This window comes from Scylla paramamosain, chromosome 20 (genome assembly GCF_035594125.1).
Source record: "Scylla paramamosain isolate STU-SP2022 chromosome 20, ASM3559412v1, whole genome shotgun sequence".
NCBI classification, from domain to species: Eukaryota; Metazoa; Arthropoda; class Malacostraca; order Decapoda; family Portunidae; genus Scylla; species Scylla paramamosain.
Genome location: NC_087170.1, coordinates 11,908,995 through 11,928,406, shown reverse-complemented (window position 1 = coordinate 11,928,406; position 19,412 = coordinate 11,908,995). Strand labels below are relative to the sequence as shown.

Sequence of the window (19,412 nt, the reverse complement as noted above, 5' to 3'; positions counted from 1 at the left end):
TACTGCAGAAGGAGGCTCGCGTCCAGCAGAGGGACAAGCTGAGCGTCCGCCCCATGGAGGACTCAGGGGTCCCTTTGAAGGACACTAAAGCTCAGGAGGCAGATGGCGAGGAGGCCCATCCACTGGTGCGGCGCAGCATCGTGGTTCCTCCCCGGTTCAGGCATAGGCTGGCGGGCGAAGGGGAGTGGTACCTGCGGTGTTTGGCGCGCCACTACCGCGTCTTGGTGTGTCACACCTGGGACGCTCCTCGGGGCAAGCTCCACATTAAGGGCCCCATGAAACACGTGTTGGAGTGCCTCGCCCACGTAAAAGCGTTGCTGGCAGACTACCGTGCACGTGAGGCGGGGGCCGAGTGAAGAGCCTTGGCCTTCATCAGCCTCAACACAAACACAGCGTCCTAAGGAACCCTAGTGACCATAGCAATAGCAGCAGCAGTAGTAGTAGTATAAGTAGTAGTAGTAGTAGTAGTAGCACCAATTCGTCGTTTCCTGTTAACTTTGCGTCTCTTCTCTTTTAATTGCTCTTATTAACAAGTCATTGTATCGGTAATATTGAGATACATATCACGTTCTTGTAGTGCGATTCAGTACACACACACACACACACACACACACACACACACACACTCAAATATACACGCACAAAAAAAAAAAACACATACATACATACATACATACACACACACACACACAGACAGACATGTATTGACAAACAGACAGACAGACAGACAGAGATAGGTAGGCAAACAGACAGACAGACAGAAAGAACACATTCAATGCTATTATGTAACGGAAGAAAATGTAAAGTTTACGAAGCAGGAGCAAGAAAGAAAACGGAGAATGTATTAAATCTTGCAGACGTTTATAGAAATTTAGGTGGGCTGGAGCTTCGTGTGTTTACCTAGAGGTGGAGATTAATAGCTATGTTGCTTAAGGGAAGGAAAATAGGAAGTTTACGAGGTAAGAAAAAAAAAAAAAGGATAGATCGTAAGAAACTATCTTTAAAGTAAAAAATAATGCTTAAGAAAATAACGAAATTGAGGACATTTCGACTGCAATGGAAATAGAAGAAGAAGAAGAAAAGAAGAAGAAGAAGAAGAAGAAGAAGAAAAGAAGAAGAAGAAGAAGAAAGAAGAAGAAAGAAGAAAGAAGAAGAAGAAAGAAGAAGAAAGAAGAAAAAAGAAAAAAAGAAGAAAAAAGAAGTAAGAAGAAATAAGAAGGAAGACGAAAGAAGAAATAAGAAGAAAGATGAAAGATGAAAGAAGAAAGAAGGAAGAAATAATACAGAAAGAAGAAAGAAGATGAAAGAAGATGATCATAATTGTGATTTTCTGTTGTTTCGTAATTCCTCAGTTATCGCTGTTCATGAAGAGTCTCATTGTGAATTGATGAAATATATAAAAAAAATGTACTCTTTCTCTTCCCTTGTGTGTGTGTGTGTGTGTGTGTGTGTGTGTGTGTGTGTGTGTGTGTGTGTGTGTGTGTGTGTGTGTGTGTGTGTGTGTGTGTGTGTGTGTGTGTGTGTATTCTTATCTAATTACATTTAATCATAATTTTTACTACAGACCTGAGTGTAGCTCGTGTATCTAATTAAAACTTCAAGTATAAAAAGAGAAAGAAAAAAGGAAAACTAAGCACATTATTTTCTGCTCCTCACTATGGTACCTCTTCCCTTCATCTATGACACTGCCACCACCACCACCATCACCACCATCACCACCAACACCAACCACCACTACCGCTACCACCACTGCCATTCTCATTCACAGCAGGACAAACATTTCTTCCTTCACTCCTCTCCACTCATCTGTGTCGGCTGCCCGTCTATTCCAGGCCACCGCAGCGAAAGGTATTAGCTCATCCTTGCATCGTGTTCCGTGTCTGGCCTGGCCTTCTTTTACTGCGCCGACCTGCCACACCGCTGCTTCAGTTGTCTGTATATATTGTCTGTTAAACGGATCACATCACCTATCTTATTTGTTACTTCAGATGTCAAAAACAAAGGCTACCAAGAACTACAGGAAAAGTAAGAAGACACTTTTCTTCGGTTACTTTTTTCAAGCCACGGTAAATAAAAAATCATGTTAGAGAAATTCACGTTGGAAGAAGATGGATTGTATTTTTAAACTGTAAAATAAAATAATGTCTTCTTACAAAGATACACGTGTTAAAATTTGTCTGTTTGAACGCATTACGTGTAATTTATTCTATTAATTTCTTAAGATGTCAAAGACTAAGGCTACCAAGAACTAAAGAAAAGACAAGCACACACTGTAGAGGCACGAAACAAGAGACTCTCATGTAAATAAACACACACCAGCCTCAGTCCAACATGTGCTGGCGAGATACGAAAGGTTGTGTACCGAACAAATATTTACCGAAGGTCCAGGGCACAATGATGACAGGAGAAAAAATCGTTTTGAAAAAATAAAAAAAAAACACGAAGGAATAAGAAGGAAGCGACTTGTCACGGGCCAGCAGACACCGGAGTACTCTCTGGCAGGGGGAAGGCACACGGCACACAGCGGCCCGGAGTGAACACACCGGAATAAGAGGAGATGCACGGAGGAGCTTTAAAAAACACTAGTAGCGAAGCAGAGAGGGAGAGGGAGAGGAAAAAAAAAAAAAGTGTTAGACCTTCCTTAGAAAAAAAAATCAGAATAACTAAAATGAGAAAGAGACGCACAGATGAGCTTTAAGAGACACTCAGTAGCCATGCAGAGAGGGAGAGGGGGAGGGGGGGAAAATACACGTTAGTCCTTCCTCAATAAAACAAATAGTCATAATACAAAAATAACCAGAATAATATAATAGTTCTAAAATGAGAGAGTCGCACAGAGGAGCTTTAAGAGGCTGAGTAGCGACGCACGAAGGGAGAGAAAGAGGGAAAAATATATATACGTTAGTCCTTCATCAATAAAGAAAATAGAGTTCAAAAAATAATCAGAATACCAAAATAGCTCTAAAATGAGAAAATAAAGTCGCAGAGATTAGTTTTAAGAGACACTGTGTAGCGATGCAGAGGGGAAGAGAGACGGAAAAAAAAAAAAACACGAATCGGTCCTTTCTCAATAAAAGAAATAATCACAGATTACAAGAATATTAAAAATAACATAACAATTTCAAAATGAGAAACAGACGCAGGAATGAACTTTTAGAGTAACTGAGTAGCAAAGCAGAGGGGAATAAATTACAAAAGCCCTTAACGATAAGAAGGAAAAGTCAGAATACAAAAAATAATCAGAATAACGGAATAGTTCTAAAATTAGACAAAGAAAAAAAAAAGACAATGAGTAACTAAGACGAAAAACAAATAACCTAGTTCTTTTTAGTGAAAACAGAGGATGGTCGTAAAGTCTCAGAATAACAGAAAACACTAAAATCGGAAAGAGACGTTGAGGAGATCTTGAAGACACTGAGCAGCGAAGGGGAGTTAAAATAAATGAGATTGTTCTTCCCTAGTGAAAACAGAAGATAGTAATACAGTACAGGAATAATCAGAATAACATAATAAAACTAAAATAAGGAGACCCATGAGAGAGAGAGAGAGAGAGAGAGAGAGAGAGAGAGAGAGAGAGAGAGAGAGAGAGAGAGAGAGAGAGAGAGAGAGAGAGAGAGAGAGAGAGAGAGAGAGAGAGAGAGAGAAATTTAAAACACACAAAGTAATAAAGACGAGTTAAAATGAACAGCTTTTCCCTAGTGAGAATATAAGATAGTCCAAAAAGAATAATTAGAATGACAGAATAACACTAAAATTAGATAGAGACGCTTTATAGACACGTTGAGTAACAAAGAAGAGTTCAAATAAATAGTTCCCTTGTTGAAAATAGGACAGTCATTGAGTATAAGAGTAATTAGGACGACAGGATAACACTGATATTAGCAAGAGACGCAGGGATGAGCCTCAGCAGAGAAGGAACAACAAAGAAGAGGCAGAAATCTAAGTTTGTCTTGGCTGAGTGGAAATAAACAGCAGGCGAAAAGTATGTACATGAATAATTAATATGACAGAACAAAACCCAGGAGTGGTCAAACAAGGCAAGACAGACAGAGATGGAGGGCCATTTTGACTACAACTGAATCAAGTGAATGGAAACAGGTGCAAATGGTGTTGTTTACGTACGATATCGATGTTTTGTTTATGAGCAACACTCTTACGTTATAGTATGTTTACGTATTACACTATTTTCTTGCTTATTTCTTACTTCCATATTTCAGTGTCTACCTTACGTCTTATTCTGGTGTATGTCAGTGTGTTGGTTATCTTGCACGCATTTTTTTATATTCCTGTCGAGTAGTTTGTGGCCTTCAGTGCATAATTTACGCTCGGATACTTCAGTCAGGTTTCAGTTTGTAGTGTTTTGTTTATGTCGTGGGTTGGTATATTCTGGTGCGTTGCCTGTTCATAGTGTTCAGTATTGTTTGCGTCTTTGGAACTGTGTTTTTCAGTAAGTTGTTTACGTAGCGGACTTGTATATTTCAGTGTGGTGTTTATGTTACACTCGTATATTTCAATGTGTTGTTTACGCCTTGGACTTTTGTGTTTTTGTGTGTTGTTTATGTATTACACTCATATATATATTTCAGTGTATTGTTTAAGTATTACATTCTTACGTTTCAGCTGAATTGTTTGTTCATAGTTTGCGGGGTGTTGTTTGTTTACAGTCCTAAGTGTGTTCTTCACGCCTCACACTCCAATATTCCAGCGAGCGTCTGCCTCCAACTGTGAGTGTGTTGTTTGTCTTACACATGTTGCAGTGCGTGTTTGTTTACTGGGAGTTCTTTCTTGCCCGCCTCTCCTGGCCTGGCTACAATGGCGTTTTGTCCTGCCTCGCCTGCACCTCCACTGTCCTCATGTCGTCTCCTTAATGCATTTTACCTCCAGCTCGGGGAAAAAAGTTCGTCCACGCTGTTATTTCTTTTGTTCCGTGTTCCATTTCTCCATTTCCTGTTGCTTCATTTTGAGTTAATGCACGTTTTTCTTACTGGGTGATTTTTTTGTTCCTATTTTCGTACGGCTCATTCTTTTCTTTCTACATTTCCCTCTTGTTTTTTTTTTCGTTTTGTTTTATATACGTTTCATTTTCATTTCATAATTTCCTGTTGCTCCATTTTGAGTTAATGCACGTTTTTCTCAACTCAGTGATTCTTTGTTCGTGTTTTCATAGGTCTCATTCTCTTATTTTTACAACATTTCTCTTGTTTTTTTTCAGGTTTCATTTTAATTTTTCTAATTCTTGTTGCTCTATTTTGAGTTGATTCCCCACCAGATTTTTTTTTTGTTTCCCTTTGGCCAGATTTTTGTTTTCTTATATTATGTTTAAATTTTTATTGTGAATATCAACTCTGAGTCTCCGCTTGTATATATATTTTTTTCTTTTGCTTTGTGATGAATTTTTCCCAGTTTCATTCGTTCTGTGTTGCGTAAATGCGCAATTTTCGGGATGTCAGTGTACGTTTTCCTTGTCGTTCATTAATTTATTTAATTTTCGTATGTTTAATTTCTATTAATGATTCTGCTTTTAATATTATTTTTCCATTTCTTCTTATTCTGTTTTGAGTAAATGCGATTCTTTTTATTTGTTCAAGGATTATTTTTGTTTTGGCGTGTCTCACTCTTTTGTTTCCATCATTTCTTCTCACGTCTTTGCATCAGGTTTTCATTTGCACCGTGCTTCACTTTGTATTTATTCCTTGTTCTATTTTGAGGCAACGCTCTTTTTCTTTCTTGTTCATTGATTTCTATTTTCATGTAAGTCTTTAGTCCTTTATTTTTGCGATTTCCTCGTAATCTTTGCTACTTTATTTTTTTCACGTTTTATTTTTCTCATTTTCTGTTGTTTTATTTTCGAATTGGTGTTTTTTTTTACCCTATGATTTTTATTTTTATTTATTTATTTATTTTTTCATTGACGAATGTCTTGATTTTACGTTTACATTTTTCACATTTCAGATTTTTTTCTAAGCATTTGTTTCTATATTTCTGGTGTGTACATATTTTTCCCCAATTTCCTTTTCTCTATTACGAGTTCATGGCTGCTTCTTCTTCTTTCAATGGTAATGCAAAAGTTTCCTCGATTTCTATAATTTTTAATCACAAAAGATATACTTATGTCCTTTCTTTTTATTATAGGTGTCCTTTCTTTCTACTCTGCTAAAGTCATGCAAAGGTTTCCACCAAGTATTCACGTAACACTAATCTATTTCGGTCAAGCGTTGAAAAAGTATCCTATTCATCTTGTCACGCGAAGTTTTCCTTAAATTATTTGTAAAGAGCGAGGCTATTTTGGTCAAATGCTAAATATTTTTCTTGTTTTTTTTTTTTTCTTCACACACAACTGTTTTATCCACTGCTGCTTCTATCACTACTACTACTACTACTACTACTACTACTACTTTCAACAAAAATTTCTCGCAAGTGTTGACCGTAAAGTAAATTTCTTTGCGTTCATAACAAATACACTTCTCAGAAACACACACACACAGACACGGAAAGAGAAGCAAGGAACACACGCAACATATCTGTACCTCAGAAGCACTCACTGTAAATGCATTCTTTAGAAACCTTAGTAAATCCATTCCTTAGAACCGCACATAAGATATCCATTTTTAAGAACTCCCACAAAGGACAATTAATCTCTGGTGTCCACGTTCAATCCTCTTTCTGTGTACAATATTCTTTTCCTGATACCAACACTCCATTCCTTCGCTGCATAATGGTTATAAAATGTATCTATCTGTTGATTTATTGGTTCGTTACTTTTATTATTGTTGTCATGCCATCCTACTGCATGTCTGAAAAACCGTCCTTGTTGTCGTTGTTGTCATAATTATTGCTATCATTATCATCCTTTCATTATCCTTAACATTATCCTCCTTCTCCTCTTCTATTCTTCTTCTATTTCTTCGTTTTTTTCTTTCTTCTTCTTCTTCTTCTTCTGCTACTACTACTACTACTACTACTACTACTACTACTACTACTACTTATTCCTCCTCCTCTTCTCTTTTTTCTTCTAACAATCTTTCTTCCTATTCTCATTATCAATTTTATGAACATGATTACGCCATTATCTACGTATTTTTTTTTTTTTTAACTAATTCAAGTGTTTATCCACGACAACTTTCTTATCTAAGTAACCCCTTGCTAAATTAATCCACCACACTCCACACGCACTATTCACTGGTAACATCCTTTCCTGTCACCTAGCAGGCCGAGGTTCACGCCCCTGTTGAAGCAAGAGGATTGAGAGGACAGAGTGTAAGGTGTTTAAAAATTGACATCCTTGAATTAGATTATAGGCACCTCAAGATTTCTGTGGGAAGGTACAGCTGGCGATCAAGAGGACAGCATGAGACTTCCTAGACCGTGGTGTGGTATGGTGTGGTGTGGTGTGGTGTGGTGTGGTGTGGTGTGGTGTGGTGTGGTGTGGTGTAGTGGTGCGGTGTAATGTGGTGTGGCGTGGTGTGGTGTAGTAGTGTGGTGTGGTGTGGTGTAGTAGTGTGGTGTGGTGTGGTGTGGTGTGGTGTGGTGTGGTGTGGTGTAGTGTGGTGTGGTGTGGCGTAGCTTCGTTGAGTTACAACTAATCGATTTTTTTTTCTAACTATTCCTTTTCAGCATTTCAAACTTTTGATGCACATAATCTTCCTAAATTATAATGAGACGCAATTTTGTTATTAATTAATATTTTTCCTCTGTCCCCTGACGTTTATTGATTATCGAGACGACCCGTGAGGGTATTTAAAGATGTCGTGGAGCGCGAGGGCGTGTGTACGGCAGGGACCCGAGGCGAGATAGCTACCGGGGCGTGACAAGTGTGGTTGAGAGGCGAAGTGGAGCGAGTACTGACGGCGAGACTGACGCAGGAATGCTTTCCAACACGCCAAGGCTCCAGCAGCGTGATTTGCGTGATTTACGCGTGTGGGGTGGATGAGCACACACACACGCAAGCCCGCAGTGAAACAAAGACGTCTTCATTCAAGCTTGATGACTCATTTTTGCCTATATTTAAGTCTTCTCATTTTCCATTATTTGCTATCAAAATTTATGTCCTTCCTTTATCTTTCGCAGAATTAATGAATTTTTTACCAGCTATTTACATAATTCTAATCAATTTTGATCAAAGAATTATTAATGTTTTCTATTTACTTTGGTTTATTTTTATCTATGAGCAAAATAACTGAACTTGTTGTTATTCTAAATATTCAGTTGTTTTCATGATAACTTTTCTTATTCTCCCTCATCTTTTAAGAAATTACGCTGTGTAGTGTTCCTAGGGTACAGCGCCACATGATCCCAAGCTGCGGAGACTCAAATCAATAAGTCAAGCTACACGCAACGTATCGTTTCTCTAATTACGCGGAAGAGGAACAGAATACCTCCCTCTGCTGAAGGTTATACAATATTATGGCGATTATGGAGTCGCGTAAATGATGGTGATCGATACTCGTCGCTCGCTGTCATTGCCTCCCCTCACCCCGCCTCGCCTCGCCTCGCCTGCCTCACGCGGAGCCGTCACGAGGACACACCACACGCCGCCACGTCACCGCACCTCCCCTGACATGCAATTTGGGCCTCTTGTTTACCTTATCTCGCATTACACACACACACACACACACACACACACACACCTCCCAGGCTTCCTTTGTGTAGGTATGCAACGGAGCTTAGGTTTCCCGGAAATGAAGCCTCTTATTGTTCCCAGGTGAATGCATGCACGTGTGTCCGCCCCTGGTGTGTTGCTGTTGTTGTTGTTGTTGCGGTGGTTGTTGTTGTTGTTGTGGTGGTGGTGGTGGGGGTGGTGGTGGTGACGGTGTTGTTGTTGTTGTTGTTGATATTGTTGTTGTTATTGCTGTTGTTGTTAGCATTGGTAGTGGTGGTGGTGGTGTTGGTGGTGGTATTGATGTTGGTGGTGGTTGTGATGGTGGTAATGTTGCTACTGCTGGTGCTGTTATCGCGAGCATTAGTGGTAGTGATGGAGGCGGTTGTAATAGGCATGTATCACTTTAAGATGATTGCAAGGAGTAACTATCTTGGTGGCAGCACAATATTCCCGTCAATGCTGTGCACTAACATACGATGCGACAAAGATACTTGTAGATTTAAATAAAACATGGCGCACAACATTCGTAGACTTGGATGAAATACAGCTGACGTCCTCTACAGACTTAAACATGAAACGTAGCACACATCCTCCGTAGACGCAAATTAAATATGGCAGCCTTTATCCGTAGACTTAAAGAGAATGCGGCAAATATTATCCATAGATTTAAATGAAAAATATAACACATTCTGTAAACTATAGTGAAAAATGCAACAAATATCCTCCTCCGAAAAAAAAGAAAAAAAAAAAACATGCTAGATAAATAAACATGTCGCGAGGAAATAAGACAGCTTGAAAATAACATCTTGAATTCATACATATCCTGACCCACCTCAAAATCTAATCAATGTTCTCTGGTCCAATGATCTCCTTTTCCAGAAACTTCAATCAAATACGCTGATAACTTTCTGAGACATCTTACGAGCAGAGGGATTGATACACAGGCAGACAAACCTTGGCGAATACATGGCCTAGGAAATACCACTGGTGGGGAGAGAGCGCGGTGGGGATGAGTGCATGTGGTGGGGAGAGTGAGTGTGGTGGGGAGGAGTGGGTGTGGTAGTGACTGGGGGGATGGTAATGGCAGTGGTGAGGGAGATATTACGGTAATGACACATGTGGTGATGGTGATGATTACAGTGATAGCATTGTGAAGACTGTAATGCTGGTGATGACGGTGACGGAAGCAATGGTGGTGAGGGACCTTGGTGTGGATGTGGAGGTTACGGTGCAGCCAATCAAGCTATGATAATATGTTGTAGGCTGGAATGGAAGGCTGACTAGGCTGGAAACTCGAGACGTACAAGGCCACTGGCAGTAGACTAAATAAGGTGGCTTGGACGAGTAAATAACAATGGGAAAAGTGGACTAGACAGGAAGGACTGGGAGAGTAAGGAGAATGTTTTGGTTCTGAGTGAACTAAACAAGGAAGAAGTAGACTAAGGTGGCCTGGACGAGTAAGAAGCTGAGGAAGCTGTGGATCAGATCGGGAGGACTGGAAGAATATGGAAAATGTTTTGGGTGTGAGTGGACTAGACAGGGAAGCGGTAGACCAAATAAAATGGCCTGGACGAGTGACGAGTAAGGAAGAATGGACAGGGAGGAAGTGGAGGAACCAAAGAAAACTAGACAACGAAGCGGAACGATCTGGACTTCAATGGACTAGACAAGGAGTGTACGAGTAAAGAGACTGTTTCAAAGTAAGGGGACTGGACAGACGAGGAAGGTCACGTTAGCAGGATATGAGTTGGGGAGGAGAAGGAAAGTTGCATGTAATGTTCAAAGGCTCAGGGGTGGGGGGGGGAGAGGAGAAGGAAAGATACAAGTAACCTTCACTCACTCATTGTTGAGGGAGATTCCTTGCGTGATCTCAGACTGTGCCACCTGGTGTTGGATCACGGCCGCGCACGCTCCGTCCACCGGCACCACCTGGCTGCTGGCGTTGATGCTGCCGCCGCGCTGACTGCCGCCACTTCCGCCGCCACCATTACGTCCCGCTGCGGCGCCACCTTCAGAAGACTCTGCCTCCGCTCCTGGAAGATAAAACAGGGTTAGGGAGTTACAGGATTAAGGGATTAATATAGAGGGTAAAGGAGTTAAATTAAAGAGTTGATAAATAAAGGCAGAGGGTGTGAGTTAAGATATAAGGCAAATTAATATACTTAGAGGGTAAAAATAGATCATTGTTAAGTAAAGACAGGATTGGTAAGTTGAGACTGAGTCAGTAAGTTAAGACAGAGGATTATAGTAAAAGCTTAGTAAGTCAGAGGTAATTAATGCAACATAAGCAGTCAGTCAGTCAGTCAGTCAGTCAATACATCAGTCAGTCAGTCAGTCAGTCAGACAACCAGCCACTAACTAGTAATCACTTGGCTAAACAGTCAGCCAAATAGTTAGTCGCTTAATTACTCAGTCAGTCATTAGTCAGTCGATCAGTCAGCTAATATGTCATCAGTTAGTCAGCGAATACATTCAATCAATGGGTCATTTAGCCAATTAAACATCACATTGAAGTAAGCCAGTCAGACAGCCAAACATTCATTCATTCATTCACTCAATCGATCAGTTCATCAGTCAGTCAGTCAGTCAGCACATTCAGTAAGTCAGTCAATCAATCAATCAATCAATCAATCAATCAATCAATCAATCAGTCAGTCAGTGAGTCAGTTAGCTAATCATTCATACATTCATTCAATTAGTCAGCCAGTACACTCAAGTCACCCAATCAGTCCACCAGTCAGCCATCCAACCAACCAGTCAGTCAGTCAGCCAGCCAGTCATGGGGTCACGAGGCAACTGGTTCATATTCTGATCCGGAACAGACACACTTCCTCACTCCGCGTTCTTTCTCAGGGTAACAAAGACCTGAAAAGTGCAGGGCAAAGAAACCAGCCAAACTTTTGTACCTCAAGTCGCGTGGAATATTTTCTCGTGCACATTCTGTCAAGCAGCAAGCCTTTCTTCCCTCTCGCCTTTTGTAAACCTTCACTTAAAAAAAAAAAGAATAAATAAATGAAAGACATCCCTGCCCCAAAAGAGCACTGCTTCAAATAGGAAGAAACACTGCAAACAAAATGAGCTTATGTAAACACTGTCTCTATCCAGAACCACTGCTCAGAACCGTCCAAGTCCTAGTGTTGAGTTTGACCTGAGTAGTAGTTTGGTTTATGCTGAAGATCGAGAAGGGTAGAATAAGAGGAAGGTGGACCTGAGGAGTTGGCGAAGAATAGGAGGAATGAAAGATGTAGTGAGTAGGAGTAACTCATTAAGAGAGGATGTGTGCATGGTGAGGAATGATAATACAGAGGAAGAGGCGGAGGAGGAGGAAAGAAGAAGAAGAAGAAGAACAACAACAACAACAACAACAACAACAACAACAACAACAAAGAAAGAAGAAAAAGAAAAAGAAAAGAAAAGAAAGACAACAACAACAACAACAAAGAAAGAAGAAAAAGAAAAGAAAAGAAAGACAACAACAACAACAACAACAACAACAACAACAACAACAACAAACAGCAATACAGACTTAACCCCTCCCCAAACACACACACACACACACACACACACACACACACACACACACACACACACACACCACAGCCATGCGAGGCGTGCTAGAGACGAAGGTGCACAGTACAAGAGTCACCCCAGACACCCCGGGACAAAAACCAGTACCCACAGCCTCAAGGACACGCGGCTGGCAACATGCGTGCAGAAAACCAGGAAAATGAGAAGTGCTTGTCTGGCGCGCAAAACTCGTCCAGTCCAGTCCTTCCTAGCTGAACCCCGTCTTGGTCCCCTGCACAGTCACACCCAGTCACACCCAGTCACACCCAATCATACTTAGCCACGCCCTGCTAAAATGCTATACACGTGCTAATCAACCGTCTGAGTCCAGGGTCGCGCGGGGCACTGTGAGGGTAAGAATGATGTAAACTCGAACACACGCCCAAACTCTGTATAGGATAAAATGATAAAATCTCTCAGTGTATCCAGAGACTTATATCACTTTCACTTTCTTACCTACACCTGCTACGTAGTGAACATGCTTACCTATCTGCTTACCTGCCTGTCTATCTACCTGGCAACTTTTATTTCCGTCAAAAGTATACGACTGAATGGAGGAGACAGTACAGAAGTTGAATGATGAGGAAAGCTTACTCAGATTGCATGATTTATGAAAGAGAAAGGTTTGGGAATAGAATCTTAGGAGTCCGTGCCAAGATGTGGATGGTGCACAAACTCTATACGTGATCTGATGAAATATTTGTAAGCGAGAGGGTTAGGAGAGTTGCGTGGCTCAGGTGTGATTGATTACCTGGAGAGAGAGAGAGAGAGAGAGAGAGAGAGAGAGAGAGAGAGAGAGAGAGAGAGAGAGAGAGAGAGAGAGAGAGAGAGAGAGAGAGAGAGAGAGAGAGAGAGAGAGAGAGAGAGAGAGAGACTTGAAATACCTCAATCCCTCTCACAAATACACACACACACACACACACACACACACACACACACACACACAACAGAGATAAAGAAGATAGTACACAGAACAAAGGGAAAGACGAGAGAGAGAGAGAGAGAGAGAGAGAGAGAGAGAGAGAGAGAGAGAGAGAGAGAGAGAGAGAGAGAGAGAGAGAGAGAGAGAGAGAAACGCCCAGCACTATAACTATTAACGTAGGATAAAGCGATAAAGGAAAGAAAACACACACACACACAAAAGGTTAAGTAAAGTAAAAATAAAATAAATAAATATGAATATGTAAGTGAACAAACAAAAAATGAATAAATAAATAAATCTGAATAAGAGACGGAATACTCAGGATAAAAAACACAAAAACACAAGGAAAACTTTCAAAACTTACTGTCCGCCCGCGCCTTGGCCAGCTGGTCTTTGAGTTGTGCTATCTGAAGGAGCAGGCTGCGTGTGTGTGCTCGCTGCTCCTCCTCCCGCCACGCCGCCGCCGACCGATCAGCTCCCGGCGCATCATCCTCGCCTGAAGGGACAAACACCGCAGTTAGCACCACAAAGCCACCACCACATCCACCACCACCACTACCACCTCTACTGCTTCTGTCCACCTCCTCATCACATCTGAAGTAACATAAATACAACAGTGAGCACCACGATACTAGCACCACATTCACCATCACCACTAACACCACTTCAGTCCACCTCCCCATTGCCTACATCACATCCACCAATATCACTAACGCCTCCACTACCTGTATCCAGTTCCTCATCATACCTGAACCACTACAGATGCCATTAGTACACCAAACCACCAACGCCTGGCTACCTGACTGACTGACTGAGGGTGACAGACAGGTACAGTACACAGGATGAAGCAGTGTGCAAGATGTGTAAGGAAGAGTTTCTAGGCAAGGATGAGGTTATTAGTACCGTCACTATTATTATCTAAGATCACGTCATTATTAGTTAGCACTTTCATTGCGACATTCAGCAATTCACAGCACTAAAAGCAATGAAATATAAGCATCGATAAGACAGTAGATAGATAAGGTGAATTAAAGAAATGTATTTATCAATTTCCAGCCAGTATGATGATTGGATATGACTGTAGAGCAAGGGGAAAAAGTCTCGGTGTGGTTACTTAGTAGGGAAACACATGGCACGTAGCAGGGAAAGTGTTACTCTCATTCTCGTTGTTACCTGCCACTTCACATCATCACCCGGGGAAGTTTATCACTGAGAGATCTGTATTAACATTTGAAAAAAAAAAAAAAAATAAATAAATAAGATTCACCAGGATTATTTGAAAAAAACCCACTTACTGACTGACTGACTGATTGAGTGACTGATTGATTAACTAACTGACTGACTGTGTTGTTTGATTACTGACTGAATGACTGACTGACTCTTGTAAAGTACTGAATGACTAGGTAATTAACTGACTGATTAACTAGTGTCTGTGGGATTGCATGAATGACTGACACACCAAAATAAAGACTACCTCACGCACACCATTGGAAAAAAAGGGGACTGGACTGGACTGGAATAGAATTAACCTAACCTTACCTAATCTAACACTACCCAGCCTGATCTGACCTAACGTAACCTAATGCAATGTAATCTAACCTGACCTGACTAAACTTAACCTATCCAAACATAGACTGATCTGTTTTGGCTCACTCTCTAACCCTATCCAGTCTAACCCGATTTATTCTCCCCCACCCCCAACTCTCTCTCTCTCTCTCTCTCTCTCTCTCTCTCTCTCTCTCTCTCTCTCTCTCTCTCTCTCTCTCTCTCTCTCTCTCTCTCTCTCTCTCTCTCACTGCGACATGCGAGTCAGGCCGGCCTCTTGTTTTGTTGCCTTTTAAGAAAATGAAAATCAGTACTGCTGTGACTGCATGCAGGAAAGAGAGAGAGAGAGAGAGAGAGAGAGAGAGAGAGAGAGAGAGAGAGAGAGAGAGAGAGAGAGAGAGAGAGAGAGAGAGAGAGAGAGAGAGAGAGAGAGAGAGAGAGAGAGAGAGAGAGAGAGAGAGAGAGAGAAACCAGAAAGAGAGAAAAAAGAGGGAATCCGTCGCGTAGTGTCCCCCGGCAGGCAAACAGAGGAAGGGGGGAACACAAGGCCCCGAGACCTGCCGCCCACGGGGAATGGGCGGCCTCGGTGGGCGGGACGCAAGGGCGGGAATGCCTCGCGCCCCACCATCGACCGCTGCTTTGTGTACCCTCGTATTGTCTCTGTATGTGTGTGTGTGTGTGTGTGTGTGTGTGTGTGTGTGTGTGTGTGTGTGTGTGTGGTGTGTGTGTGTGTGTGTGTGTGTGGCCCCTCCCCCGTTAGCCTCACCTTTGTCGTCTTCTCCTATCTCCTCCTCCTCCTCCTCCTCCTCCCTCCTCCTCCTCTCCGTCGCCGCCGCCGCCTCCTCCTCCTCACTCAGCCTCATTACTTCTTTATCTTTTAACGAAGACTCCATTTTTTAGAGCCACAACAACGACAACAATGATGACAACGACCACGGCACACCAACTCCTCCTCCTCCTCCTCCTCCTCCTCATCTTCCTCCCAGCTGTGTATCAAAAGAAACAAGAAGAAAAAAAAAAGAATGTATTTGTTCTTTTCAGCCCCATAGTTCACATATCGAGGATTAAGAATTGTTTAAAACCATCACTATCATTATCGCTACTGTTACTACTACTACTACTACTACTACTACTACTACTACTACTACTACACAAAAAGGGGTCTATATACTATTTCAATGTTATTTCCTTCCCCAAATGAGTGGTGAGGAGCGATGGTGGTGATGGTGGTGATGGGTACTGAGAATTGACTGGTGATGATGGAAATTGATGTTGGCGGGTGGAGATACGGCAGCAACAGTAGTGGATGATGATGAGGTGGTGAAGGGCAATGGTGGTGATAGTGACCAAATGGGAGGTGAGAGGCATGATGGGGAGTGTGGTGATGGGAGTCGTTATTAGTGAGGTGTGTTGATGTGTGGTGATGTGGTGATAACTAGTAAAGGGGTTGTGGTGAGCCGCTCTGGTCACATATGATGGGTGATGGGCAGTGATGGGCAGGTCGGTGGTGATAAGCAGTGATGAGTGGTGATGAGTGAGGTGATACCTATGGAAAACCGTAGATAATGATCACTATAATGGTGTTTGTCCAATTGAGCGGGTGAGGCGGTGATTCATGGTGATAAACCCACGCACGCACGCACGCACGCACGCGCGCGAGCGAGCACGCACACACACACACACACACACACACACACACACACCACACACACACACACACCAATAACAAGAACTACTATTACTACTATTACTACTAGTACTAGTAGTAATAGTACTACTATTGTTGCTGCCGCTGCTGCTTCTGCTACTGTAGTACAGTAGGTAGTACCTAAGTTTTTTTCTTTTAGTAATAATAGTATCAGTATTAGTTTTCGTAGTAGTAGTAGTAGTGTTGCTATTATCATTATCAAATATTTAAATACGCAATGACTCCTAATATACAGTGCCGATGTTCACGATGTGTTAGTTAACCCCTGCAGTAACCATCACACATCTTTCCCACCTTTCCTATTCAAGCACGCACCTACTCTTATTTTTTATGCCACACACCTTACTCGGTTCTTGAAAGGAGAGAGAGAGAGAGAGAGAGAGAGAGAGAGAGAGAGAGAGAGAGAGAGAGAGAGAGAGAGAGAGAGAGAGAGAGAGAGAGAGAGAGAGAGAGAGAGAGAGAGAGCACAACGACCCTCACAACCTTCCTACTCAGTGACCCGGCGATAAGTAGGGCAAGAGTAGGCCTTCTGACAGAACGGTGGTGGTGGTGGTGGTGGTGGTGGTGGTGGTGGCGGTGGTGGTGATGGTGGTGGTGGTGGTGGTGACGGTGATGGTGGTGTATAGGACTAGGAAATCTAATCATAACCTCATCTATTTTTTTTTTTTTTTTGCACCCCTAACAGGCAGGTCACGAGGCCACGGCAGGTTTGAGAGAGAGAGAGAGAGAGAGAGAGAGAGAGAGAGAGAGAGAGAGAGAGAGAGAGAGAGAGAGAGAGAGAGAGAGAATAAGAAGAGGCCCTGTATTCTAAAACGTTTTGGTCCTCTCACCACGTAGATGATTAGCCCAGTTCTTATGAGTGTTTCTCCCGTTAATAATGCAGAAATCTTGCCGCTGGAACTGTAAAAACGTCAAGTAAAACCCTTTGAACGTAGTGGAGGTGCGGCGTAGAGGCGTTTCAAAATACAGTCCTAAGAGGTATTTCACACTGCAGCGCCACGTCAGGACCCAAGCCAGTCTAAGTGCTAATAATGGTTAAGGAAGAGAGTTAAGCCATTAAACCACGCAGTACATAGGTTAGCTTGGGTCTTCACGTGGCATTACAATGTGAAATACCAGAGAAACGGAGAGGAGCGCGAACCTTGACTAGCAAGTGACAGACGAGGACGTTACCAGTGAGCCAGAGAGCCGTGTGTGTGTGTGTGTGTGTGTGTGTGTGTGTGTGTGTGTGTGTGTGTGTGTGTGTGTGTGTGTGTGTGTGTGTGTGTGTGTGTGTGTGTGAGGAATGCGCGCAGAGTGGGTGGCTAAGAGATGAAAGCTGAGGATGCGTAAAAGTAAATATGAAGCCCGTCAGGAATGAAGACACGCAGGAGTCATGCGAAGGAGACGCGGGTGTAAAAAGTCAGTGGAACGTGTTGGGAGAATGAGTATTGAACGTGTACGCAACGTGTTTGGGACGGCTGCTGATGGTGGTGGTGGGGGTGGTGGTGGAGGTTTGAGTGTTACTTCAGAATGTAATGTGGGTAAGTGAGGCAAAGGGGAGCGGAAGGCATGAAATGGATAACCAGTGTGTATGTGTGTGTGTGTGTGTGTGTGTGTGTGTGTGCTATAAATAGAACACATAAACAGATGACAAAATAATGAAAACCTCGATATAGTGAATAAAATCTAGTGAATCTGACACTTTTCAAGAGAGAGAGAGAGAGAGAGAGAGAGAGAGAGAGAGAGAGAGAGAGAGAGAGAGAGAGAGAGAGAGAGAGAGAGAAAGAGAGAGAGAGAGCAGGAAGAGAAGGCACAATGGTGGGGGTGCACGTGTGTGTGGCAGGAGGCGAGTATGTGGGGGAAGGGGGGGCGCGAGTCCCTTGTGGAATATAAAACTACACAAGAGAAAACTTAAATTCTTCGCTTAATATGATACATGAAACTAAACACTACTCCGCTTAAAGTAATAAACGAAACAAAATTACTACTACTACTACTACTATTACTACTACTACTACTATTACTACCACTACTGCTGTTACTGCTCCTATTTTCACTATACAGCATTGCCACCACAATTATACTCAACAACAACTATACTACTACTACAACTACTACTACTACTACTACTACTACTACAAATAAGTATACTAAAGAAGATAAAACATCATAGACATATTTATATACAGATTATCAGAATTAGTTTCCTCGCTCCTTTCATTGAGTGTATAATTATTAACTCGTGTCGATCAATTCATTCCTCTCTTTTGTCCCGTGTGTTTGATTGGCTGCCGACACTACGCCGGGGCTTTATTCACGGTGGTATGGAGTGCGGCTCCCATAGACAGACAGGTTTGCTCACACAGCTTTATTAAACAGGATGGAGTCAAAAGTTGTTCATCTCGTCAACTCCCCTCCTTTAACCCTTTCACTGCTAGTCAATCTTTTCCAAATTAATCTACAGCTTTTGACTCATTTTTCGTACTACAGTGTCTTAAAAACATACTTTTCTAACTTGGCAGAGATTAAATTAACTTTTTTTTTTCTTCGTCTTTACGTCAATCCAAACAATTTATTACCCTGGTCTCAAGGTTAACAAAAGACACCCTTAGCAGGAAAAGGGTTAACACTGTCTTCCGTCTCTCAGTCACCGCCGCAGTGTTGCACCTCTCGCTGTCTTGCACCGCTGCTTTCATGGTTACTGCTCTTCTGAACTTTATAACTGCATGCCTCCGCTCCTCCGTGAGTTTGCTTTACAAGATTTTTATTATATCAAGCAGTCAAAGGTTTCAGAGAGTTTACCAAGACACCTTCACAATTACGTGTAAATATGCCTTCTCATATTTTCTGTCTTGGGGGGGGTGGTGATCAGTGTAATGTTTCGTTGTCCTAATTCTCCCTTATTCTCCCTTATTCTCTCTTATTCTCTCTTATTTTGTCTTATTCTGTCTTATTGTATCTTCTTTTGCTTTATTCTCTCTCTTATTCTCTCTCTTATTCTCTCTCTTATTCTCTCTCTTATTCTTGCCTTTGAGAAGCGATGATCATTGTAATGTCTCGTTGCCCTTCCCTACGATCCAAAACCTGTA

General features: G+C 42.0%; 1 protein-coding gene across 2 annotated transcripts in view; it reads right to left on the bottom strand.

Annotated features, from left to right (window-relative positions):
• The window catches only part of LOC135110327 (chondroitin sulfate N-acetylgalactosaminyltransferase 2-like), an 85,773-nt gene that overhangs the window by 14,753 nt on the left and 51,608 nt on the right, over positions 1 to 19,412 (bottom strand). For both annotated transcript variants that reach the window (XM_064022560.1, XM_064022559.1), the window contains 2 exons: positions 13,453 to 13,584; positions 10,440 to 10,632 (listed from right to left, as the gene is read on the bottom strand). In XM_064022560.1, coding sequence (XP_063878630.1) covers positions 10,440 to 10,632; positions 13,453 to 13,584 — 325 coding nt within the window. The remainder of the gene's footprint in view (positions 1 to 10,439; positions 10,633 to 13,452; positions 13,585 to 19,412) is intronic.